Genomic DNA, 26,328 nt, shown 5'->3' on the forward strand with positions numbered 1-26,328 from the left:
AGAATTCCCTAGGCGTCAGCCAATCGTACGAGTCTAAATAAAAGGGGAATAAAAATCACATTTTGTTCCCCTTCATCGTCCATCTGTCATTTCATGCTACACTGCAGTCAGTGTGTTTTTTCGGAACATAAACACGCAGGAGCAATGACGAAATTGAAAGAGGAGGAAAAGAAAAACACGGATAAAACGATGTGAATGAATGAAGAAAAAGCACTTTAGTCTTCGAATCTTTTCTGGCTTAATTTAGAAAAAAAAAAATTAATTAAGTGAGGATAATAATTTGCATCGCTTGTGATGAGTCAATGTTTACCTAGCGTACGATTTTGACATTTATTAGATCATCTTAATTGGAGCAAATGGTAAGAGTTAATTATCGTTAATGATCTCCATATATGTTTGTGTACTATTATCTTGTCGTTAGCCTCGGAAGATAAAGCGATAACATGTCTGAGAGAGAAGGGGCATAACTATAAAAGGCTTGATTGTACCGCCTACACACAGCTTTGCTATATTAAACTTTACGTTGCATTACAGATCTTGACAGATTAAAGGTGAGCCTGGCAAATGCTTGTTTTTCTTCAAAGAAATTGCAATAAATGCTTATTCTTTCCTATTTCAACATTGTTTTGCATTTGCTGAAGTTTTATTGAGTTGCGTCGGTGAAAAATCTCAAAATTAATTCTTTTTGTTTGCTTGTTGTAATCTAATCTTGCCTTCGTACTGGTTTGGAAATGTTTGTGCTATTTTTGTACTCACAATATATATTTATATTATAATATTTAAAAATTGCAACAAATGCTATTCTTTCCTACTTCTACATTGTTTTGCATTTGCTGAAGTTTTATTGAGTTGCGTTCTTGAAAAATCTCAAAATTAATTCTTTTTGTTTGCTAGTTGTAATCTAATCTTGCCTTCGCACTGGTTTGGAAATGTTTGTGCTATTTTTGTACTCACAATATATATTTATATTAATTATAATATTTAGAAATTGCAATAAATGCTATTCTTTTTTACTTCTACTTGGTTTGCATTTGTTGAAATTTCATTGAGTTGCGTCGGTGAAAAATCTCAGAATTAATTCTTTTTATTTGCTTGTTGTAATCTAATCTTGCCTTTGCACTGGTTTGGAAATGTTTGTGCTATTTTTGTACTCACAATATATATTTATATTAATTATAATATTTAAAAATTGCAACAAATGCTATTCTTTTCTACTTCTACTTTGTTTTGCATTTGCTGAAGTTTCATTGAGTTATGTTGATTAAAAATTTCAGAATTAATTTTTTTTGTTTTCTCTCATCTTTCTGTTTGCTTGTTGTAATCTATTTTTGCCTTTGTATTGGTTTGGAAATTGTTGTGCTATTTTTATACTCACAATATACTTGCATTAACTATAATATTTAAAAATGCTTATTGCAAATAATATATTTTAAAACCTTCTGTCATATTAATATTATTTTTATATTTATGCTTAGAGTTTAAAAAAATATTATATTTTTACAGACTGAGCCTATAGAGAGATCAGATTTATTCACTGCTGCTAAACAATTAGCAGACAGTGAAATTGAGCTAATAAAAGTGATCGAGAGTTCCAGCAAGTGCCAAAGAACTGTTACAAATATGTTTGAGAGTGTTAAGAAAACGAGGAAACCTGGGAAATCAAAAAATGTAAACATTAATGATTTATTGCTAAAAATCTATGTAGAAAAATTTATTTAAAAAATATATAATAAATATTACATTTAAAAATGTAATAAATAATTATATTTTACAAAAAATATAATAAATATATTTGCATAGATTATAATATATAACGCATGCAACTCTTAAAATCTCAAAACATTTAAAATCCATATAATACATTTATATTCTGGCATTACAGGCTCGTCCATCAGCTGCGCTGTTGGCTGCCAAGCGAGAGGCAGCGCAAAGACAGCTGGTATCGGACAAAAAGTCCAACAACAGTTTTATACGAGATGTATATCAAAATGCAATTGATGCATACAAAGTAGTGCGAAAGGAAACTGGTCTTGTGTTTGACCGAAGCATGGCGGAGCACGAATGTCTCTGGGATCCGAATTATCCCGAATGCCCGGCCAGATTTACACGAGTTTTGCAGAGATGCGAAGAATTAGGCCTGGTGCAAAGATGCAAACTCATTGAACCGAGACAAGCTACGGAGAATGAGATTCTGACAAAGCATAGCCAGAAACAGATTGATATTTTGAAAGCAACAGATGGCTGTGCAGATTCTGAGAATTTGGAATTGCTTTCCTCCAAGTACGATGCTATCTACGTTCATCCAGTATGTATAATTCCAAGAATTATTTAAATTCCAATTTTAATTCCAAAAATTAAGTCCAGTGTAATTTTTAAATAGTATATAAAAAATAATGATACAATTAAATAAGCTTATATTTTAAATAATATTTTACACACATACAAATATATAAAATTATTATATTGAATATCTAATTCTATAAATTAACTTTATTTACAGTCTACATATAGATTATCTTTATTAGCTGTGGGCTCGACAATCAATTTGGTAGAAAGAATCTGTAAAGGCGAGATTCAAAATGGTATGGCTATCATTAGGTGAGTTCGAAATATTTCAAGATCTTGATGAGATATTGATCTTCGATTTGATTAATCTTATTTAATGATTTTATATAAGAGATTCATGCATAATGTAATTTTAGATATAATTTATTAATCTTATTATGTTTTATTCGGGATAAATAATGCATATAATATTATTAATAAGTATTAATAAATCTTTATAGGCCACCGGGTCATCATGCCATGAAATCAGAATACTGTGGTTACTGCTTCTTCAACAATGTGGCTCTTGCAGCAGAGAAAGCTTTGAGCAGTAATTTGGCAAATAGGATTTTAATTGTGGATTGGGATGTTCATCATGGACAAGCAACGCAGCAAATGTTTTACAATGATCCACGGTACTCATCTCATCTTTCTCTTTCAAATTGTTGTTTTGAATTATTTTTAACATATATAATATTAAATATTTAAATATTTGATTTTGAATTTAATAATTATGTAATTTTAATTGCTTTCAAATTTACAGTGTAGTCTATTTTTCAATACATCGTTATGAACACGGCGAATTCTGGCCTAATCTGAAGGAATCAGACTTCCATTACATTGGAGAAGATCTTGGAGAGGGTTATAACTTTAATATACCCTTAAATAAGACTGGCATGACTAATGCTGATTACATTGCGATTTTCCAGCAAGTTTTATTGCCAATGGCTTATGAGGTATGTATTATGTATTTATTTTATTAATATATAGTAATAATATACAAATTAATGAATGTACTAATATTATTGTAGTTTCAACCGGATCTTATAATAGTGTCAGCTGGTTATGATGCGGCTCTGGGTTGTCCAGAGGTAAATTTATTCATACTTTTTATTATTATCCTCTTTTCTTATTTTCTTCCCAGTTCTCTCCAGACCTCATCCTTATTTCCGCTGGATTCGATGCCGCAATCGGTGACGAGAAGGTTACAAAATTTTCTATTATTTTATATTAATTAATCATGTGTGTGTATTATTTATCACAAAAATTTTTATTTAATTATCTTATAATTATCATATACAAAGTTAATGTATCTGTGGCACACATAATACATATTATTTTACCTTTGTTATTATAGCTAAGATAACAAGTTAATAAATACATTGCATTTATATTTAGGGCCAGATGTTAATTACTCCAGCGTGTTATTCACATCTGCTATCGTCGTTATTAAGTCTGGCAGCTGGAAAAGTCGCTGTAGTTTTAGAGGTAAAAGATTTTTTTTTTCTTTAATATATCTTTATATTTTATTTATGCCATTTAAATATACATGTGTACTAAATATAATGTTTTATTATATAGGGTGGTTATTGCTTGAAATCTTTAGCAGAAGGTGCAGCATTGACTTTGCGAACTTTATTGGGCGATCCCTGCCCTATTTTACAAACACTCGAATTACCATCAATAAGGTAAGCAATAGAAAACTTATTAAACATGATTTTTAATATATTATTATTATTAACAGTGTATATCTACACTATAACTTTTAATTTTAAACTTAACTTTATTATCTATTAATTGTTGCAATATTAATAATAATAACATGCTCTTTATTATTCCAGTATACATGACACTATACTGAATGTAATCTATGCGCACAGACCATATTGGAAATGTTATCAATATCAAGAAACACACAGTATCAATAGTGTAACACATAATAAAGAAGAAATTGCTAATCGACATGTAGTTACGGTTACATATAAGTAAGAAATTATAAACATTAGTAATGTATATAATATTATTTTGATGTATTATTAATTAGAAGATTAATTAGAATCATTTAAAGAGTTAAAAATATTGCATAAATATTTTTGTATTGTATTTTATTATAAATTATATTTAATTATATTAACATCTTGTCATTATTTCAGAGGCAGCATTTATACACCAGACAAGTACGAAACTAGAAACTGCTATCCTACACAAAACAAAGAAGTTTTAGAGACCATAGAAAAGAAATTGAATGAATTGATACAATGTAAGTATTTAAAAAACTGCAATATATTTGAAGAAAATTGGATAGAAACTTTTAGATAATTGATCTGTTGATTAAATTTACTATTTATTAAAGACTTAAATTTTAAAATATGATACATTAAAGTCAAAAATATATATTTGTATATTGACAAGAATATATTCTTATTTCATTATTGCTATTATTAAAAGCTATTAAATTTTTCAGTTACAAAGTTGCATAAGGCGCCTCATAAAGTGTCTATCGTTTACGATGAAAAGATGCAAAAGCATTGCAATATTTCTGACAATACTCATCCGGAGAAGCCAGCTCGTATCTCCAGCATTTACAAGAATCATGAAAAGCATGGCCTGCTAGAACGGTGCCATTTGCTACAAGTACGATAATTCAACTGTGTTATATACCTAAAAAAAAGTATATTTTATTTATTATAAAGAATATTGAACTTAATTTAAAAAATTTTTATCTATCTCGAGAAAAGTTAAAAAGGAAAAAGAAATGATTATTTCTTTTTCCTACAGGGGAGGAGCGCAACAATAGAAGAGCTATCTCTGGCTCATTCAGAGGACTACATCGATAGCATCAAAAGGACGTCAACGTTAAAACCAAAGGAATTGCAGAAACAAGCGTCGGATTACAACTCCGTTTACCTTCATAGCGAAACGTGGTCGAGTGCCTGTGTGTCTGCCGGCTGCCTTTTACAGATGGTAGACGCGGTTTTAAACGGGGAAAGCCAATCTGGAATAGCGATTGTGAGGCCGCCGGGACACCACGCCGAGGAAGATGTTGCGTGCGGTTTTTGTATCTTTAATAATGTGGCCCTTGCTGCGCGATACGCCGTGCAGTTTCATCATCTAAAGAGGTACGATATCTCCAGCTCAATTCTGTGAATAGTCGTGAATTATCTAACAATACCACAACATATGTTTTACAAAAATTTAATATGTATTCTAATCCCCTGATTAGATGTCTTAATTATTTTTTCAACTAAATTAAAATAATTTTAAAACAATTTTAATTTAAAACAAATAAAATATTAAATTATAAAATTTTAACATTTTAATTCAATGTAAATATTTTAAGAATTAATTTTTGATTTAACTTAAGTTAAATTATTAACTCAACTAAATTAATTTTATAAACCATTATAGTTGCGTTAATAAATTAATTGTAATTTAATGTTATTTGTTTTTAAATTTAAATTTTTTAAAAATTTATATAAAAAACCAAAAATGTTGTTTTTTTATAGGAATGAATTTTTCGTTGTAATTAGAATTATGAAAAAAATATAAACTAATAGTATCTTTATTTATTTCATAATATTGTTAGAATGACATATGAATGATGCTGTTATTAAAATTTAATCGTTATTTAAAAATTTAGTTGTTCAATGTTCAAAATTTTATAGAAAAAAATAACTATTTTAAATTAAAAATTAACTAATTTTTAATTAACTAAACCAAGTTAAAAATTACTTTTTTTATTTAACTTATAACTAATTAACTAGTTACTATCGAATCGTGATTCTAATGTTTTCAATATGTATAATATAATATTTAATACGTATTCTAGAGTACTGATAGTGGATTGGGACGTGCATCACGGTAATGGAACGCAATCCATCTTCGAGGAAGATCCCAAAGTTCTTTACATTTCCGTTCATCGTTACGACAACGGAAGCTTCTTTCCAAATTCCAAGGCAGCTAATTATACGAGCGTTGGTCTAAACGCAGGCGAAGGATTCAATGTGAACATACCGTGGAATAAAGTAAATAAACAGTAATAAGTCGGGTGTTTCAAGTAGTACATTTCAAAGTTATTTATATAATTATATTTTTATTTCATTTATTTTATTAATTTTATTTATTATATTTATTTTAATTATTTATTATATTTGCAGAAAGGAATGGGAGATGCTGAATACATAGCAGCTTTCCAACAAGTCGTGCTGCCCATCGCTTATCAGTTCAATCCGGAGCTGATTCTGGTTTCTGCTGGATTTGATGCTTGCGTAGGTGATCCACTTGGAGGTAAATTGCATCTTATAATATAAACGATAATTATTGAATATTAAGTATTCACTTATAATACAATTTTATATTCAATCTATAAAGACTTACGGAAAAAATGCAATTTCTAATGAATTACTGATCCGAATTAATAGTTGTTTTTATCTCGTAAGGTTGCCTGGTAAGTCCGGAGCTCTACGGTCATTTGATCCATTGGCTCTCGTCTCTGGCGAACGGTCGCATAATTTTCAGTCTTGAAGGAGGCTACAACATCAATTCCATTTCTCACGCGATGACGATGTGCACCAAAGCCCTCCTGGGCGATCCTCTGCCTATGCTGGATCCCAATTTGATCCCCTGTGCCAGCGCGATCAACTCCATCAACAACGTGCTGAAGACTCATAAGAAATTCTGGCCTAATCTGCAATATGGAATGTCCCTGCCGAAAGAAAAGCTCCTGCCCAAACTCAAGAAACCCCTGACTAAGCAGAACGAAGAAGAAAGAATAGCAGATAAGCCGAAACAAACGGAATCGAAAATCGCCTTAGAAGTGATCGAAAGTGAGAAGTTGGAACTGAATTTAGCAATCGATAAGAATCACCTGAACCTGGTGACTGACGAGGAAATTCTGAAGTTGACGAACGAGGTGGAGAATATTAAGATTAAGAATTCTGAAGTGCGACCTACGAAAGGCATGACGGACGAGACGAGGAGAAATTCTGGATCGAAACAGGACGAGGCTAAAAAGTCGGACGGTATATATAATATATTATTAAAAATATATATTATATTACATATTACACTATATATTATATAATATTATACATTAACTTTAATATACTATATATTAAAAATAAATATTATATTACATATTATATTATATATATTATTAAAATCACACTTAATTACTTTTAGAATAATTATTGCATTTCATCGGAAAATAAGTAAGGCATGCATTTGACTTTCAGTGTCGCAGAGTATACAGAAGTGTGTAAATGAGATGAAGCAGTCTAGGGACAGTCAGCAAGGAAGTTCTCGCACAGGCGAGGATTACGACGACGAAGGCGCAGCGTCCCTACAACGTGAAACACAACCGACCCTTCTAGACTACCTCTCCGATAATCTTCAGGTGATGATCCGACACGTATTATCACATAAATATATCATCGAATTTATATATAAAATAATATATAAAAATAATATATAAAATAATATATATATAAAATGAATATGAATGAATAAAATAACTAAAGCACTCTTTGTCACACAGGCTCTGACAGCGGGGGAAATGTTCGCGGTGGTGCCTCTACGAGATTGCCCGCACTTGTCCGCGGTGAACGAGGTTCCTCCAGATGGAATCGATGTAACTCTACCTTGCGTCGAATGCGGTAGCACCGCGGAGAATTGGATCTGCCTGCAATGTTACACCGTGCATTGTGCTCGCAGCGTAAACCAGCACGCGATGCAACACGCACAGGAGTACGAGCATCCCATCACGCTCAGTTTCAGCGACATCTCCGTTTGGTGCTACGGTTGCGAAGCTTATATTGATAATCCTGTAAGTTCTCGAATAGAATAATTCAAAGATAAAGTAAACATTTTTTTTAATTAAAATTGATGATTTTTTAAAAATATTTTGTTATATTGCTGATTAATAATGCATTATATACGATTTCAGATATTATATGCGGCAAGAAACGCGGCTTATCAAAGCAAGTTTAATGAAGAACTTCCTTGGACTTATAATGAAAATGACATCTAAATGCATCTTAGTTAATTTAAAAAAATAAAATTAATAAAACAATAAAAAAATATTTATATATAAATTTGCGATTGGATAAAAATTTGGAAAAAAATGATCAATGTTCTATAATCTAAAATGTTAATCAACTACATAAAAAATTACATAACATAAATTAAATGAAAAAAATTATGGTAATTAAAATATGTAATATCATTAAAATCTACAAATAATTGTTTTTAATTATTAATATCTTTTGTAGTTAAATCTGAAATTTTATGTAAGTATAAAAATCAGTTTTGACAATTTTTAATTACATTAGAAACACTCAAATTAAAAAAAAAACAATATGTCCTACTGTACTGCTAATCTTTGATTGACGATAAATCTCGTTCTGAAAGGATTAAATAACGAGATTTTTATAAATTACAAAAATATTTTGCTATAAGAAAAAAATGCGATTTAGTATACATTAGGACTGCTACAAATAAACTGTAAGAATGTTAATAACATACCGAATTAATTTATTATTAACTTTATTAAAAAATATATATTTTAGCTATACTAAAATAAAAATACCTCGTACTGATTCAATTGTAATGTGTATTTACACATGGTGTTCTGAAAAAATTTCAGGGATTCAGCGAATTGAAAAGAATTTCTTAAAGTGATCTGTTTCTTCCATGTAAATAGATAAATCATTTAATTCGCTAAATATATAAAATTTTCTTTACTGAAATTTTTCTGATACACTGTGTGTATATATTTTTCTATATGTGTATAAATATATATATATATATGCATTCTCTCAATCTATGCATCTGATAATAAAACAGTCATTCTCTCTCTTACAAGATAGAATATATAATTTGTAAGAGAATAAGAATGCGTCAGATAAAAAATTATATCAGAAAAATTAAATTTTTACATTTTATATATATATATATATATATATATATATATATATATATATCTCGGCCAATAGAGCCAAACGCGATGTTTTTGCGAAAAATTAATTAGGAACTTAGGGAATTTGTATCTTATGATTGAGATCTCTAAATTCCCGTATTTCTCTTTTACCCTCCCATCATATATAAATTAAATTTTTGTTCATAAGAATTTCCATTGAATACTCTAAACTTAAAAAATGTGGATATTATCATACACATGAAGAGTGCAATTAAAAAAGAATAAAATACATTTTGTATTTGTAATATGTTACACTGCACAATATTTCCTCGAAAAGGAATTGATTTCGTTCTTCTTGACTTAACTCTAAAAAGATTCATCTTTTTAAGTTAACACAGAAATTCATTTTTCTCAAATCTAATGAAAAGAGATTTGTTCTTGTATTAATCAAAAATTGAATGCCGGGAAGTAAATAAGTTTATTTTAATAAAATAAGTTATACTTATAAAGATTATATCTCTTTTGTTAAAAGAATTTGTTAAAGAATAACCGGAAATAAAAATAACAAGAAAAATGCAAAACTTGTATTCTTATTATTTATTAATTAATTTTTCGTAAATTTCTGAATGTCTAATGATCTTCCTATATGTTTATGGAACATGTCATATATTTCACACATTATACATATGTGGAATATATTTTATAAATATTATATAACTCAAATTATATGCAAATACAATAATTGTAAAATATTTCAGCAGATTCATTATTATAGAAAGCTTTTAATTCAATTTAATAATTTAACAATACATTATTTCGATATATTAATTTTTATTTAAAGAACTAATTTTTTGAGCTTTAAGTTTTAAATTAGAAACAAAATCTATTTTTAAATATTTTTTTAATACTGTTTTATTTCTAGATTTTATATTAATTAACTTTAAGTTAAATATTGTATCACATAATGATTTGATACATTCTTACAATTGCATGTAAAAAATTATAAAAAGTATACCTTTGTGTACGTGAGTGTGTATGTTTGTGTAATGGCTTTTATGAATTGAGATATATTTCTTTGGTATATTGCTTAAGCTAAGTTTCAACATTCTTTATAAAGCTCTTAACAATTGATCACTTTAAGTTCTCTTTTTCTTTGACTAGTTTTTATTCATTATTTTGTAATTATTTATAATAATATTTCCTTATAGAATAAACGTCTGGAAAAATTATTTCTCTTTTTAAAATTTATTCAATCATTATTATTTACTATGCTCTTTCATTGTACTTGCTTTACTTCAGGCAAAAAATATTCGATTTTTAGCAATAGCAACTTAAACTGCTCAATGTATTCGTAAACATCCTTTGTAACTTCGACGAAGTTGTTAAAGATATCTTTGCTCTGCAAACTTAACAGATTTTCCAGTCTGTCGAACCACCGCAAAGACGGCAACCTCTCTATGGAGATATGAGGATAGAAAGTCTTGACTACGTGAAATCTAAACATGTTCGATCTGTTGTTCGACAGTTCCACGAACTCGCTTATCGCGGAGGCCGGTAACGCATAATACAGTCTATAAGGTATCCTCTTGACAGCGAATTTCTCTTCGCAGTCCCTGATCTTCCTGGCGATGCTGTCGAACACCTGTGGAAGAGGCTTGGCGCCCTGCTCGTACAGATGGAAATCCTGCGTCAACTTGTATTTGTGATTGCTGCTGCTGCGGTAGACTCTATGAGTGTTTCGCAGCTGTAGTAATGCTGTAGGCAGCGAATAACTGTACGAAGTATATAAGTGCACGTGTGTGAGATGGGGTTTAGCCCTCAGTTCCGTCGTGATGTGAGACGTCAGCGGGAAAACTCCGCCCTGATGCGCAAAAGCGTAGAAGAGAGCCAGCAATAGGTTGCTGACGTACCAGAGCATCAACTTCCTGGGTTTCCTGCCATGTGGAGGAGGCTCCTTGGAGGATTCATCGCTGTTATCGTTGAATCTTCGGACGATGTCCAAACTGGGGACTTGACTTAGTTCGGGTGCGTGAAGGAACACCAGCGGGAAGAGCACCGGGATTATGAAACGAGGCTCCTGATGGGGAAACAGAGACAGCAAGGCGATCGGAACGATGAACGTGCAGGTCATCAGACCTACGATGCTCTGCAGACGTGGTAGATGGAGCCATCGCGCCTTCAATGCGCTGCAAACGAATATTGATGTTAATTAATCGTTTTATTTTGCATAGAATGTAGTTTTCGTGTATATATATATATATATATATATATATATATATATATATATATATATTGTACAATATATACTGTAAGAATTAACAAACAAAATTCTAATTTAATATAAATAATGTTTTTAACTTTAACTGAGTTAATTTTTGTTCGTTCAATTTTTAACTTAACTAAATTAATTTAATAAGCAATTAACTTGAACTCAACTTAATTTTAAAAAATCATTAACTTATCCAACCCTGATAAGTTAGTTGCTCATAAAATTAATTTAGTTAAGTTAAAAGTTGAATAAACAAAAATTAATTCAGTTAAAGTTAAGATTAAAATAACTAAAGTTAAATCAAAAGTGTTTAAAAACATTATTTATATTAAATTAGAATTTTGTTTGTTATAATTCTTTACAAATTTATAATAACAAATAAATAAAAAAAGAAAAATGTTGATGAGTTGAAGTTAAAAATTAATTTAGAAAACCAAGTCAAAAGTTATTAACTTGTTAACTTTTAACTAATTAACTATATATATATATATATATATATAGTTATTACCCAAGCCTGATATATATGCATGACTGACCTGTACACCATTTTCGTAAACGTCAGCAGCCCGACGATGCCCAGGACGCCGAACAGCAGTGGAACGTTTACGAGAAGGTGCAGAAAACGAGGATGTAGTCCATGCGCCTCCAGATTCTTTGTGTTCACGTTATACTTGAAGAAATTCACCGGCGTCACCACAAAATTGTTCATCCCGATCTTCAACTGGCCTATCTCACCCGTCGTCAGATATCCGAAGTAGAAGCTATCAATTAGGATGAGTAACAGGGCGGTCGGTAGTCCGCAGAGAATGAACACAAATATTCTGATGTGGAAATCTTTGAAGCCGACGCTTCTGGAGCCCAGACCTCTTTGCAGCCAGAAGAAAATTGGAGCAAAGGCAAACGCGACGAAGGTCGGCCTGTTGAATATCCCAATCACCGTTATTGTAGCCAGCATAAAGCAGTGGTTCAGTGAATGCGAGGGCAACATTGCCCTGAGCTTGTAGTACTTGACACGTTCCACTCCGGTCGTAGCTTCGTTGTACTTCTTCGAAAGGTAATCGCTTTGGAGCACCACCTGTGATATAATAAACTTGTTATGGCAGAGAACAAAATATGAAGAGTCAATTATCTGATTATAGGGGAAAAAAATTGGTGTACCTTTTCCGAATATGCCATACATTCCGAAGCATAATACAACAACGCAGCAGTCAACACCAATTCAACGGAGTTGGATAGTGTACGAGTGGCATAAGTCAGCATGATATAAGAACTGGCATATGTGACGAGTCTGACTCTGTAGTTCTGTCCGTACATGCAGCAGATCTTGTACAGAAAATAATCTGACAGGAATGATAGTGCACACATGAAGAGTCGTGGAAAAAGCACGAAAAAGTATGGTCCCCTCAATGACAATCCAAAGAAATGGAATGTGTACAAAGATAATATCTTGAGAAACCCATAGGGCACACCGACTACCAGCTGAGGAATGAACACAGTACGTATAGGAAAGGTGGCATTAAACTCCCATGGCTTATAGACCTCGATATCAAAGTGGTCTCCTGTTTGAGGAAAACAAAAAGCAGAGTTTTAGAGAAAGTGAGTGTTGGAATGCAACACAAAGAGCAGTGACATACCAGAGACAACTTCGATGGACTGAAAGAATTCATCTGGATGAATGTAACCTGTCTGTGGAGCAAAAGTCAGAGCAATCCTTAGCGCAGCTAGGATCCAATATAGACCAATCTTGCGTCTGACAGGAGCTGCAGGCTGATAGTCATCAATGGACCTGCGATACTCATTCTTGTGCTGAAATTTATATATGAATAAGACAGAAATATGATAGAATATTAAATAAATAAAAATAAGATATAATAAATATATGTAAATACAAGTAATTATATAAACAATTATATATTTAAATAATAATTTAAGATATAAAAATATATAAAAGTATGTCTAAATTATGAAATATTTAAATAACATAAAATTATATAATAAGCCGTACAAATTACTTTCAATGACATATTTCTAAAAATTAGTTTATCCTATCTAAACCCGATGTCAATTTTTTGACACTCGCTTGAACAACACATCGCAGTCATATCTACATTTTTTCGAGCTCGATCGCGCATGCGCGAGCTAATAAAAAAATCACTAGAACGCATACACTGATATCACCAGATCGAATAAGTAACTAGAGCACAATGCACCAATTATAATTAAATTTATTATATATATTTATTATAAATTTATTATAAATTTATTATAATATTTATTTAATTTATAATTAAAATTATTATTATTATATATGTATATATGTATAATAAAACTGTAAATAGCAAATTTATTTAAATATGCCACAATATTTGGTATATGATTTTTTGCAACTTTCTGTCAAATTTTTTGACATATGCTCGCTCCTTAGCAACGCGTCGCCGGACGCCGTAACCAAGGAGCGCGATACTGAATAGCGTGATATTTTAACAGCAAAAATTCTTATTGAAACTTTTCATTTAATATATAATAAATAAAAATAGTGATTTTTATTATTCTATTATTCAAATTAAAGCGCGCTTGCACGATCAACAATATGGCGGATAATTGGCATGAAGATGAAAAACACGGACACGAAGTGTACCTAGTGCTCTGATTTATTCCGTGGCGCAGCTGCGCGGGGAGTGAATCTATCGATTCTGAGATTCCGTAATTTGTTGTGCGCGATTGTTTACGACTGTGCCGTTTTCCTCGGATTTCTCGCGAATTCTCGCCGGGCGTCCGTGAGACTTCCATGGAAATTCACGCGTCGTATCGTGTCATATCGTGTTTGTGCGCGTGAATGAGGGATCGCGTCGGACACGGATCGTGTGAAGTGTGTCAGTGAAGGGACAAAGGGTGTCACGTAAGTGTGCGCGTCGCGAGCCCTCGGAAGGACTCGTAAAAAAGTTATACAAAAACTTTTCTTCGAGAGAAAAAAATCATTCTTACAAATCGAGAGAAAAGTCATGAGGGAGGGAGCCACAAATTTTCGTATATTGTCTGTCACGAACTTTTTTCTAGATAACTAAACACGAGCGCAAAATAAAAATTCCGAAGTAAAATAAAAAAAAAAAAAAACCGCAAATTCTCTTAACAGACTCTTTCTATAGTTTCCGAGCAAAAGTTAAAACGTTCACGCTGTAAAAAAAAAGTAAAAAAAAAATCGTCTCCGACCTAACTCATCTCTGCTTTCAGAAATGGAGTGATTACGAGAGATAAATCACTAGGGATGAGGCGATTCGCAAAGTCGAAAAGAAATTGAAAAGAAAAAAGTATTCCTTCGTGAGACTCCTCACAGAGACTCTCCGTAGAGCAGCTCTCCACTTGCGGAGGGTTCAGCTCGCCTGTGTTAACGTTACTACATAATCTCCAGAACTGTTCGTAAAGCCTAGTTCACTTCGTAGAGCAGCCCAGTCTGAGCTTAGCTCGGTCAAGCCGTTGTCATGTGTCCCCTTGGTCGATTTGTGTTAGGTGTAAAAGAGCTGGAGAGAGAGCTCGAAAGTTCTCGGGACAGTGTGGACCATCTGTTCGATTCAGAATCCCCGAACTATCCTTGCTGTATACTATATAGTCCCTTGCTACTGCGCTATTGTCGTAAGATGTACGAGAAAAGCTATGATACTTCATCGTACCTTCTACCGGAGTGGTCCAGCTTGGCTCGTGACTTAGTAATAAGCCCTGTCTCGTGTTTACATTGCAGGCGAACCTTGCCTGATCCATCAGCAGAGCCTCCGGGTTGACTATGGACAGCAACACTGATGGCGACAACCTGAATCTCAGCTGCGGCGAGAACGACAACGGCGACGAGCTGAGGATCGCAGCTGACGAGACCTACGACACACGGAGCGAAGTCTCCTCCAGCAGTTCCAACTCCAGCAATTCAAGCCACCCCACCATCAGCACAGTCTCCAGCAAGTCCTCGCGCGGTGACAACAAACGTAGCAGGAGAAACAACAAACGCGGCAGATCCAGCAGAGATTCTAAGTCGTCCAGTCCTGAGCCCAAGCGAGCCAGGTCCAAGGAGAGCAAGGGAACCACCAAGAGCTACGACTATGCCACCAAGTTGAATTACTTGTTTAGAGATGCAAGGTTCGATGGGGACAACAATAAATAGCTATTACATTGATACGACCAAGTTTCATGAAAATATATTCTGGTATCACAAGGTTTAGAGTTATTGGAAAAGCTTTTTATTTCCTTGTACTATATATTTGATAGGAAAATATCTAGAAAACTTTCCAAATAGTTAGAAATACGTAACAACATAGTATTTGTATCAAATGTAAATATTTCTTTAAAAGATTATGTTTAAAAAACAAAAAAAATATCTTAATTTGGAGTGTCTAAATATTTTCAAGTCTCTTTTGCCAGATTTTTCATCATCAAGTCCAATAATGCGGAGAATGTGACCCTGTCCAAGGCCAAGGGAGTGTGGAGTACGCTGCCACAGAATGAAGCGAATCTGAATCAAGCCTACAGAGAATCGCGAAACGTGTTGCTGGTATTTTCCGTGAAGGAATCGGGAAAGTTCGCTGGTTTTGCGAGACTTAATACAGAATCACGAAGAGACGCTGGACCAGTTTCTTGGGTATGCAAATCTGAACAAATTATATATATATATATATATATATATATATATATAATTGTAATTTGTTTTTATATGGTTGATTTTAATATATATTATCTGGTTCTTTAGATTGCAAAAAAAAAAAAAAAAAAAGAAGCGCGACGTTTTTAATGCATTTCAGGTTTTACCTCCTGGCTTATCGGCAAAGGCTTTAGGTGGTGTATTTAAAGTTGACTGGATCTGCAGAAAGGAATTACCGTTTACAGCTACATTACATTTGTACAATCCTTGGAACGATGGCAAGCAAGTCAAAATCGGCCGAGATGGTCAGGAAATCGAGCCTAGAGTTGCCGAGGAATTATGCAGACTGTTTCCGGAAGACGAAGGTAACTCTTGAGAAAAGTATATAAAATATATTAGTAAGATATTATATCCAATTTTAATATATTTATACACAATTTTGTGTATTAAATTAATACTGTTATATATTAATATATTAATATATATATATATATATATATATATATATATATATATATATTAATATATATTAATATGATATATGATTAAGAATATACTTGTTTGCAGGAATCGAGATGACACCTATTCTACGAAAGTCCAAGGAAGCGGGGAAACACATCGTAAAGTCATCGCGTTATCGCGATAAGAGACCCATAAGCAGCTCCAGATTTTTACGAAGAGGACGGGGACGTAGACTGTTCTTGACTTCAAGATCGCGTTTAGCTTCTCTCGCCAGAGGATCCGCGGGGGATCACAGAGGTTCCAGAGATCACTCTTACCGATACACACCATGGTTCAATCGAGGAGATTCACCTTACACAAAGTACGATTAGAGTACGAGATTAGACATGCGCTGAAAGCTTCAATTAATATACAGGGTGTCCCAAGGAAATTGCTGAAACTAATCAGTTGTTTTTTAGTGCATGCAGTTATTGAGAAAACAAAATTGTGTTGAAAAGAGGAAAGTCTACAGTTTTTATTGGATATAAATAAAATGTTTGTATATCAGTTTATTTTATTGAAAAAAGTAAGGAAAAAAGTACTAATAAAATCACATATGTAAATTAATGATAAATATTTTTGAAGTGCGCATTATTTGATTTGTACAAAATTCTGTTCTTTTATGAAAACTCGTAAAAATTTTTCTACCATGTCATTTTTAATATTATTGATGATCTTTTATATAGCTGTTATTAAATCTGTGATTATTAGCACCTATTACTTTTTTTTCAATAAAATAAACTGGTAGGTATACAAACATTTTATTTATATCCATTAAAAACTGCAGACTACTCTCTTTCCAACACAATTTTTGTTTTTTTTCAATAACTGCATGCATTAAAAAATGACAACTAATTAGTTTCAGCAATTTCTTATGAGATACCCTGTATAACTTCCATAACTTTCCAAATGATTATTGCACGTCGCAAATTTATGCGCGAGTTAACTTATTCTAATAATCATTCCAGGGGTTATGGAGCTGGTCTAGGTGTTGCTGCAGTTGCGGAGGCTTATGTGGCAGATTACATGCGTACTATGCAACATCAACTTCCACCATTGCCACCTTATGGCCCGCATCCATACGATACCCTACCACCACCTCCTCCACCGCCAAGGTAAAGATATATTTTTTAAATAAATTCCAAATTATTAATTATAGTCACTAGTATTTATTATAAATTATGGAAATAATCGACCAAACTAGCAGATAAAATCGTTTATTAATATATTTTTTATTATTTTGATATATGTTTATGATATATTTTTTATTATTTCTCGAACTACATATTTTTTAACCATTCTTTCTTGCAGAATACAAACTATAAGTAAAAAAATCATTCAATAGGATTTTTATTATTAAATTAACATTATGGCAAAATATATTAATTAGCAAAGTATATTAATTTATATTATTAAATATGACAAAATATAACATATATATTAAACATAAATATAATAATAAATGAGAAATTTGATTGAATAAAAATCTTTGTAACATGTGAGATTAAAAAAAATATATATTTTTTAAAGATATTACGATGGCCTGCCACTGCCTCCGGACTACAGCGCGACAGCGTCAGCACTGGAGAAACGCAGTTATGAAAGGAGCGTCGACGAGTTTTTATGGAGAACGGCCAGTCGTCATAGTCGGCACAGCGATCATCGTTCTTCTCGTGATCATCACAGATATAGAGATCGCAGATAAGAATTCACTCTAATATTTTCCTGTCGGTCCGTCGATTCCCAAATCTTGTACTATTACTAATAATTAATCGATAAATTGGACAATGACATATCGTTTACTATGTTTGTTTAAAAAATAAGAAAATTAGATTTTTTGTATTTATATATAATTTATATAAATTAATATGATATAAATTATATACATATAGATATAAATAATTATATATATAATTATATAAATTATATAAATTATATATATTTGATTATATAAAATAAATATGTATATATTTGTATATTATATACAATTATACATATAATTCTGAATTGTATATAAATAAAATAACTAAGTTTAATTAAAATACTAAGATTTATATCTTTTTCAAAGGTGGATAGATTCTCAGGCCTATAAAGAATTCTGGGAATTGACGGATTGAATCATATATCCATTAAGAATCATGTTTCAATAGCCTTCAATTATATCATTAATCATCGAGCTGCCTGGAGTATAGATAGTGGCATTTTCTTTGTTGTAAAATAACCTAGATTAACTAAGTAAATTTTGTACCAACTACTGAGTACTGAAATTCGCGATTCTTTCTATGAATTTTTCACAAACAAAATGCAATAATATCGAAGAATATTTCGCCTTCTTCCTCTCTGATTACAAAAAAGAAACAATATACGATAAAAATTATGTACGGTAAAAAGAGATACTTTTTCTCTTTCTACGATTTCTTTTTTTGGACACAGTTTGTGTGAGTGTGTGTGTGTGTATATGTATCAGTGCGTATGGGCGTATGTATGTATGTATTCTTATCCTAATTATATATTTATACTTAGATAATCTTTAACGAATATGAAAGCAACAATTTTATTTGATTTAATACGAAATTAATTTTTCAATAAATTTAAGCAAAGTAAGATTTTTTTCAATTTAATAATTCTTATGTGTGTGTGTTTATGTACACACATATGTGTATATGTATTGCATTATGTATATGTAAATGGAAGATTTATTTACAAGGTATATAACGAAATAAGAAAATTATCAATATATTACTTTGCCTTATTGCAAATGGTTTTTTTCGATATTTGGATATAATTTCATAGGAAAACAAAGTATTTAATAAAATGGAAAAAGGAGAAATGTCAACAGATGATAAGAATTATCTATCTCTACCCACACAAAGAGGGAATCTCTCCAACAGATGTGTGTCCTGGCAGAAGACAAAAGTGCGGAAGGATTCTATCGTTCGCAGTATTATTTTGATGCGTTGTTAAACCAGTCGTGATTTTGCCATCTTTCAGTTAAAGAGTATTATTAGATAATGTTTCAAATTTTAATTAAATTATGTATGTGTATTAATTTTTCAAAATTTATATATAATAAAAATATTTATATAAATTTTAAATATTTTCGATGAGTTTTTCGAGTCAAAATTATTTGGCGTGTCACGTGACTGTACATCAAATTTATTTATAATTATATTGTATTAACAATGTCTGTTAAAGTGCAATTTTTAAAGTGCGGTTTATGCGCTACGTTTTATCTCGTCGTTTGTTTGATTTTAATTAACGTGAAGAGAAATTTTAATTTGGAAGAAGAACCGATAGGTAACTTGACAGCGATCAAATATGAGGTGCAAACACTTGGACTCTCGACTCTAGACAGAATAATTAAGAAGAATGTCGAGTCGGAAGTGGAAATGTTGCGGATAGACGAGTTGAAGGGTGAAGCTATCGATTTTCAGGTATAATATAAAATTCAAAAGAATAATCGATGTCGCTCTTTTTTTCAATCTTGGATTTCGACATGTATTTCTTTGTAATAATATTTATATAAAATTTATATTATAAATGTTATATTTATATTTTAAATTAATGTTTTCCTGTGGTTAATAGGAGAGTGCGACCCTACTTAAACAGGTGTCGAACGTCTGCGCAAAGTACAAACTGAGAACTCCTCTTGTTAAAAGACATTTTTTATATAACACTAAACATAAATCACTGTATTGTTGGATTCGCAAAGTTGCATCTACCAGCTTCACCAAATTATTTTCCGACATGAGCAACCGTCGCGTCAGTCACAACTTTTACAAGTAGCTATATCAATCTTTTATAAATAATTTGTTTTATAAAGATTTTTATTTTAATTATTAATATATTATATATTTTTTAAATTTTACTTTAATTTTACTTTAATTTTTCATAAATTAATTAAATATCGTAAATATTTAATTCTCACAAATAAAATATATATTATATTAATAATATATATTCATATTAATTATATATTTATGTTTTTTAATATATATTTATATTAATAATATATATTATATATATATTATTAATATAAATATATATTATATATATATATTAATTATATATATTATAATAATGATAGCACGCAATTTGCAGAGAAGTGGACTTTTTGTCGCCAAAAAGTTTGACAGATCTCCAATATCTTGTTAGCAATAATACTGTCTTTAAGTTGCTCATCGTCAGACATCCGTTTCAACGACTAGTCTCATCCTATAGGTACATCATTTAATCTTATTTTAAATTAGAACTTTGTTAACAAAATTATCGATTTCGATCGTTATAAAATTTATAGTATACATTGTTAATTATTCCTAATGTCGTAGATTATCATGAAACATTGATACCGAATTATCTTGCAGGGACCGTATCGAGGACAACAGCAGATACACAGCGCAATCTTGGCTCTACGCTCGTCAGATTCTTTATCTCTCGAGACCGGAACTCTTTCGACCCAACGCGACGGGTGGCAGCGTCCTCCAAAGTATATTTTTGACAAACAGAAGGTTTAACACATATAGCAAACGTATCTAATCCATACGTAGATTATCTCCTATTGGTTCATATATAAGAAAATATCAGTTCCTGCTTCTCTCTTCACAGATTAAAAGTGGTGCCCAGCTTCCGAGAGTTCCTGGAATGGCTGCTGAGACAACCAACAGATCACGATGATGATCACTGGGGCCAATATTATACTCATTGCGGAGTCTGCGACACGAGTTACAATTTCATCCTGAAACTGGACCAGTACACTTTCGGGGAGATCAATTACGTTCTATCCAAGCTGAAACTGGACAAGAGTAAGATCTACCTGCCTAAGTTGCAACGCACTCGTACTGGAATCACTGACTTTGACGTAACATGCAAGTATTTTCATGATCTGACACCTGACATGGTCCTGCGACTGTATGAAAGATACCAAGTGGATTTTGAGATGTATGATTATAAGATAGATAAATATTTGTCTTGTGCTAAGAGAAAAACTTAATTCTTAGTCGAGATAAGTTCATTATAGAGCAATGATAATACTCGATTCAAAATAGTTTTGCTTTATACAATTAAATTCTGGAGGAGAAAAATATGTAATCTTTTTTATAATTGTATATATATATATATATAGAATAAATTTTAGTTGTGAGGTTTGGACAAGATTTATACTTTTTAATAAAAGTATATAAATTTTTAAAAATATACATTTTTTTTTATAGGAAGACTATGTAAAGGTAAATTATTTAATCGTGTAATTATGAAGAATTATTAATTATTGAATAATTTACGACCTTTTATAATGGTAAATGAAAATTATAAATCGAAGTCATTATAATAGCAAACGATAATAATAATTAATACAATCTTAGTTTTTTTATATAATAATATTAAAAAGAACTCTTTAATGATACTTTTAATACATTACGATTTGTACTCGAATATACAAAACTAAATTGTCATATCAATTCTCTTTTTAATGAAAAAAGAGCGAATAGAAAAAAATATCCATATTCTGCATTTAAATTTCATTTTTGAGTATAATTTCCAATTTAATTATCTTGAAAAAGTTGTTAACCTTTTGTCCTTTATCTTCGCATTCTGTTTCAAATGTTCTTTCGTCTCTCGTGTTAAATTATGAAACTTTCTTGCTTCTGAAGCTAATCGCTATGCTCGTCGCACACTATCAGACAATCAGTGTCCTCGGAGAGTTTCCGCTTCCTCGGCAACGATTTTTTCAATTCGGGTAAGTTATCGCGAGGTTCATCATCATCATTGTCGATGATGCAAATGTCGTCGTTGTTATCCGTGTTATTATCATGTTCCACTCTGCGTTTCTTGGTCGCAATTTCAGATTCGGCAGATTCATTCTTGCGCTTTTTAATCGAATCTGATATCTCGGTGATGTTCTGCGTAGAAAAAAAGAAATCAGTAAACAAATAATCAAAATAAAGCAACAACAAATATCTCGAAATAATCATTCACCTGTCCGTTCGACGTCGAGGCTTTCTCTTCTTCTACCTCTTCTTCCTCCTCGTCCTCCTTCGGTTTAAGTGCATTCTTATCAGCTAGTATCAAAAACGGTGGACTGTCGTCTTTCGGCCCCGGTTTCTCGCGATAAACTACAAAGACAGTCAGCGAGTAATTTTGCTGGAAGTCGTCGACCTTGAGAATCGCTCCGTCCCTGATGCCCAACTCTTCCAATTTCTTATCGTTATTTCCCTCAGTCTCGCCTTCCTCGCTGCTGATGACGACGGCGCCGGTGCCGTCGATCATGACGTCAGGGGCGATCATGTTGAGCCTGTTCTTAAGCACCAGCTCCTCCAGTTCCTTGATAGTCATATGGGAGGTGTCGACCGCCAACACGGCTTGCGGAGTGGGCGCACAGACGTAGCACTGCGGGTTGGGCGGGTTCACCGCCTTCTCCGGCACCAGTAGTTGATTACGGTGGTTCATCTTCAGGCGCAGGTAGACGGACCTGCAGGCCCGCAGATTGTTCTCGAGAACACGGAAAGCGTGCAAGACCACCATGCCGGCGATTATAGCGTTCGTGGTTGCGATCGCCGGGATTATGTTGCCGGCCATAGCTAGAGGTGCGAGATTAGTGAATTAAATTAATTAAATTCTCAGGAATAGTAGCTTCAGACTAGATATTTTAACATCTTAGAAAAAGGAAACCATATGCAAAAAAAAATAAATGTAAATGGAGTGATTATTGCACTAACATTTGATATCGAATCTGCTCTTCTGGGGAATTCCAAAAATGTGCGCGCGAATGTTTGCACACGCGGCGACGAAATCCATGGCATGTTGATCATCCTTGTCCCAAACCAGATGATTGTCCAGAGATTTTTCTTGGGAAGCCTTCAACGCCTGGCTCAAGTGTTTCAACGAGTCGGCAAAAATGGAACCGCATTTGGAGATGCTCCAGCGTTGTTGATCCTTCAGTCCAGGCTGATTAAGCTCCTTACTGCATCCAGCCACTTTGGAAAGAAAATTAAGACATTAATCTCGATCAAGATGTGTATACTCAAATCTTATACATAAATTCCATGATTTTCCAGGTACTTTTGTTCAAAATTCCAAGTAAAATTAAAGTATTTAAACAAATTTTAAATACAATTTTAAATCAATTATATTTTTGTTATACATAATTTTTTAATATAATAAAACATATTTTAATATACTTTATATAAACCTAATAAATTTTATGTTTTAAAGGTATATTTGAAAATAAAATCGAAGGGGCAATTTTTAAAAAAATTTCCTGAGTTCAAAATAAATTCCATGAGTATTCCTGGATTTTTCAAAGTAGAAAAAAATTCCCTGAGAATTTCAGGTTTTCCAGGTTTTTCCAGGAAGTGTATACACCCAACTTAAATGTTTCTGTATTTAGGACAATGACATACCTCCATCTGGTAATTCTCTCCAATTCAATGGCATCGGTGGTCTGCGCTTCTTCCACAAATTGTCCATACTTAGCAAGTACTTGATATCATCGTGAAAAAGTTTTGTGAATAATTTTTCTGGATCGTAGTCGGAAGATTGAGCCCAAACTCGCGTGGAGACTCTATCAATGTTGCCTTTGTCATTGTGCTCTGTCTGCAAAGCTCCTTCCCCTGCTACATCTACAATACCAAAAGTTTATATTACTTCCTCTCACTGATATATTTCAAGATATTAATAATAATGAAGCAAAATAATAGAATAGAATAGAATAGAATAAAATAATAAAATAAAATAATAGAATAATAAATGTTACCAGCAGCTTCAGGATCTGCTGTGTCTGGGGAAACATCTTGATCGGGATCTTCTTCTCCAAACAATTGACTGCAATGTTTATTATTGTAAAATTGAATGGCGTGAGTTTAAAATATACAATTAGTAAAAAATATCAAACAATTTCAGCGTATATTAAACATTGTAACAACACTTACTTGAAGAGATGTTTAGCCCATACAATGCAGTGAATAGGTTCACTAGGTGTGTTACGAATAGTACAACCGGGATAAGTCTTTTGCGCAGCTTTGGGTGTACACTCGTAGCATTGACTCAGACCTTTTTTAATGAGCTCTACCTGACCCTCGTAACCCGCAGTGCCAGATTCAATCAGTGGTACATCTGCCGCTAAGCACATACGATTTACATGATTTCTAGCTGCTCTGTTATCAAGGGCATTTAAAACCACCTTGAACCTCTTAAAAAATGATAAGCCAAACTCTGGTCTGCAAGCACAGAATGTCGAATAAATGTGATATCAATATTGGTTTATAAAACAAAAATGTAAAACAAAAATATATACTTACGATGTAATACTGTCATGGTAATGTATCACTTTGGCGTCTGAATTAAATGTTAATGCTGTTTCACATGCAACACTGGCTTTCGACTTTCCAACATGTTTCTTTTGAAACAAAAACTGCCTGTTTAAATTGCTTACATCTATTGTATCCAGATCAATCTGAAAAAACAAATGGATTTAATTTAAAATAATCCATTACAAATATTAATTATAAAAATGGTTATAAATATGAAAACATGTAAAAATTAAAGTACAAAAAATAAATCACGGTTAATAAAATATACAATAAAATTGAAAAGTGAGTGATTAACGCATCTAAAAACAAATAAAATTAAAAACAATGAAACAAAAATAAATCACACAAAAAATAGCAATTTTAGAAAACCAATGTTTTGAAATACAAAAAAATTAATTTCCAACAATAAACAAATTCTACAATCAAGTAAGTATAAGAATAATTCGTGCTAGCATACAAATTTCCGCAAATTGTCAACATTACTCTTGATATACCACGAGATAAGAAAAGAAGAGAAACGTCAACTGTTGTACGCGCGTAAAAAGTGAGGTTATATCGGCTATCGAAACTCATCATCCACTCACGATCTCGATATCCGAGAATCCGGACATCACGAGATTCTTCAGGATTTCGCAGCCGATTCCGCCGGCGCCCACGACGAGCACCTTGCTCCCTGAAATCGCATCGCGCAATTCCTCACGAAACACTCCGGTTACGGCGGTCGCCATCTTGTGCCTTGTGTCGTTTTTCGGCGTGCTTTCCCGGCATCCCGGCCTTCTCGCATCTCTTCAGAAAAATATTGAAAAAGACTAGGGATTTTTTAAACACTAGGGAATTTTTTAAAATCACTAGGGATGATTATGGGGAAATTTTCTTGAAACTCGCCAGGGGTTTCTTAAAAACGCTAGGGGATTTCTTTAAAACGCTAGGGTTTTTTTAAACACTAGGGTTTTTTAAAAAATACTGGGGGTTTTTTTGAAAAATCACCGGGGGATTTTTTAAAAGTTAGCGAGGATTTTTTTAAAAATTAGCGGGGATTTTTTTTTAAATTAGCGAGGATTTTTTGAAAAATCGCTGAGAGATTTTTTGAAAAATTGCTGGGGAATTTTTTGAAAAATCGCTGGGGGATTTTTTGAAAAATCATCGGGGGATTTTTTGAAAAATTATCGGGGGATTTTTTGAACAATCACCAAAGAATTTAAAAAAAAAAAGTCATCGAAGGATTTTTTGAACAATCATCGGGGATTTAAAAAAAAATCACTGGAGATTTAAAAAAAAATTACCAGGGATTTTTAAAAAAATCACTGGGGGGTCTGTTCTTCATTGTTGAGAAAAATGTTTTTAAAATTTTTTAGGGATTTTCGAGAAATCTCTAAGAAATTAAGAA

At 32.1% G+C, this 26,328-nt stretch overlaps 5 protein-coding genes across 8 annotated transcripts; 3 read left to right on the forward strand and 2 right to left on the reverse strand.

The window, feature by feature from the left end:
* The first annotated feature begins 91 nt into the window (after positions 1–91).
* On the forward strand, positions 92–9,679 carry HDAC6 (histone deacetylase 6). 2 transcript variants are annotated; one of them, XM_085480540.1, is made up of 20 exons: positions 92–359; positions 422–551; positions 1,504–1,668; positions 1,883–2,305; positions 2,501–2,598; positions 2,787–2,960; positions 3,089–3,281; positions 3,357–3,416; positions 3,724–3,813; positions 3,907–4,013; positions 4,167–4,310; positions 4,479–4,585; positions 4,790–4,959; positions 5,104–5,444; positions 6,155–6,350; positions 6,483–6,612; positions 6,765–7,346; positions 7,560–7,720; positions 7,862–8,149; positions 8,270–9,679. In XM_085480540.1, the coding sequence occupies exons 3-20, from the start codon at positions 1,621–1,623 to the stop codon at positions 8,351–8,353; spliced, it is 3,396 nt and encodes a 1,131-aa protein (XP_085336666.1). In that variant the 5' UTR covers positions 92–359; positions 422–551; positions 1,504–1,620; the 3' UTR covers positions 8,354–9,679. The 2 variants fall into 2 exon arrangements, with proteins under 2 accessions (XP_085336666.1, XP_029174654.1); XM_029318821.2 differs by lacking the exon at positions 422–551.
* Positions 8,840–13,627, reverse strand: PIG-Z (phosphatidylinositol glycan anchor biosynthesis class Z). The gene is made up of 5 exons (XM_029318808.2): positions 13,523–13,627; positions 13,145–13,316; positions 12,669–13,069; positions 12,047–12,585; positions 8,840–11,427 (listed from the first exon to the last, which is right to left on the reverse strand). The coding sequence occupies exons 1-5, from the start codon at positions 13,532–13,534 to the stop codon at positions 10,518–10,520; spliced, it is 2,034 nt and encodes a 677-aa protein (XP_029174641.1). The 5' UTR covers positions 13,535–13,627; the 3' UTR covers positions 8,840–10,517.
* A 522-nt stretch (positions 13,628–14,149) lies between these two features.
* On the forward strand, positions 14,150–19,239 carry Ythdc1 (YTH domain containing 1). Of its 3 annotated transcripts, none has more exons than XM_029318797.2 (7): positions 14,150–15,147; positions 15,247–15,635; positions 15,918–16,134; positions 16,295–16,499; positions 16,702–16,957; positions 17,604–17,750; positions 18,166–19,239. In XM_029318797.2, the coding sequence occupies exons 2-7, from the start codon at positions 15,289–15,291 to the stop codon at positions 18,338–18,340; spliced, it is 1,347 nt and encodes a 448-aa protein (XP_029174630.2). In that variant the 5' UTR covers positions 14,150–15,147; positions 15,247–15,288; the 3' UTR covers positions 18,341–19,239. The 3 variants fall into 3 exon arrangements, with proteins under 3 accessions (XP_029174630.2, XP_029174627.2, XP_029174631.2); XM_029318794.2 differs by having other exon boundaries at positions 14,150–14,409; positions 14,742–15,635; XM_029318798.2 differs by having other exon boundaries at positions 14,150–14,409.
* Positions 19,240–19,353: 114 nt separating this feature from the next.
* LOC114943229 (carbohydrate sulfotransferase 11) lies at positions 19,354–22,447 on the forward strand. Its single transcript, XM_029318824.2, has 5 exons — positions 19,354–20,069; positions 20,221–20,417; positions 20,737–20,856; positions 21,000–21,143; positions 21,241–22,447. The coding sequence occupies exons 1-5, from the start codon at positions 19,818–19,820 to the stop codon at positions 21,623–21,625; spliced, it is 1,098 nt and encodes a 365-aa protein (XP_029174657.1). The 5' UTR covers positions 19,354–19,817; the 3' UTR covers positions 21,626–22,447.
* Uba2 (Ubiquitin-like activating enzyme 2) lies at positions 21,882–25,711 on the reverse strand. Its single transcript, XM_029318823.2, has 8 exons — positions 25,526–25,711; positions 24,930–25,084; positions 24,561–24,848; positions 24,386–24,453; positions 24,033–24,251; positions 23,349–23,606; positions 22,609–23,210; positions 21,882–22,532 (listed from the first exon to the last, which is right to left on the reverse strand). The coding sequence occupies exons 1-8, from the start codon at positions 25,667–25,669 to the stop codon at positions 22,284–22,286; spliced, it is 1,983 nt and encodes a 660-aa protein (XP_029174656.2). The 5' UTR covers positions 25,670–25,711; the 3' UTR covers positions 21,882–22,283.
* Positions 25,712–26,328: the final 617 nt, after the last annotated feature.

This window comes from Nylanderia fulva, unplaced genomic scaffold (assembly GCF_048542155.1).
Source record: "Nylanderia fulva isolate GAGA-0341 unplaced genomic scaffold, ASM4854215v1 Scaffold15, whole genome shotgun sequence".
Taxonomy (NCBI): Eukaryota; Metazoa; Arthropoda; class Insecta; order Hymenoptera; family Formicidae; genus Nylanderia; species Nylanderia fulva.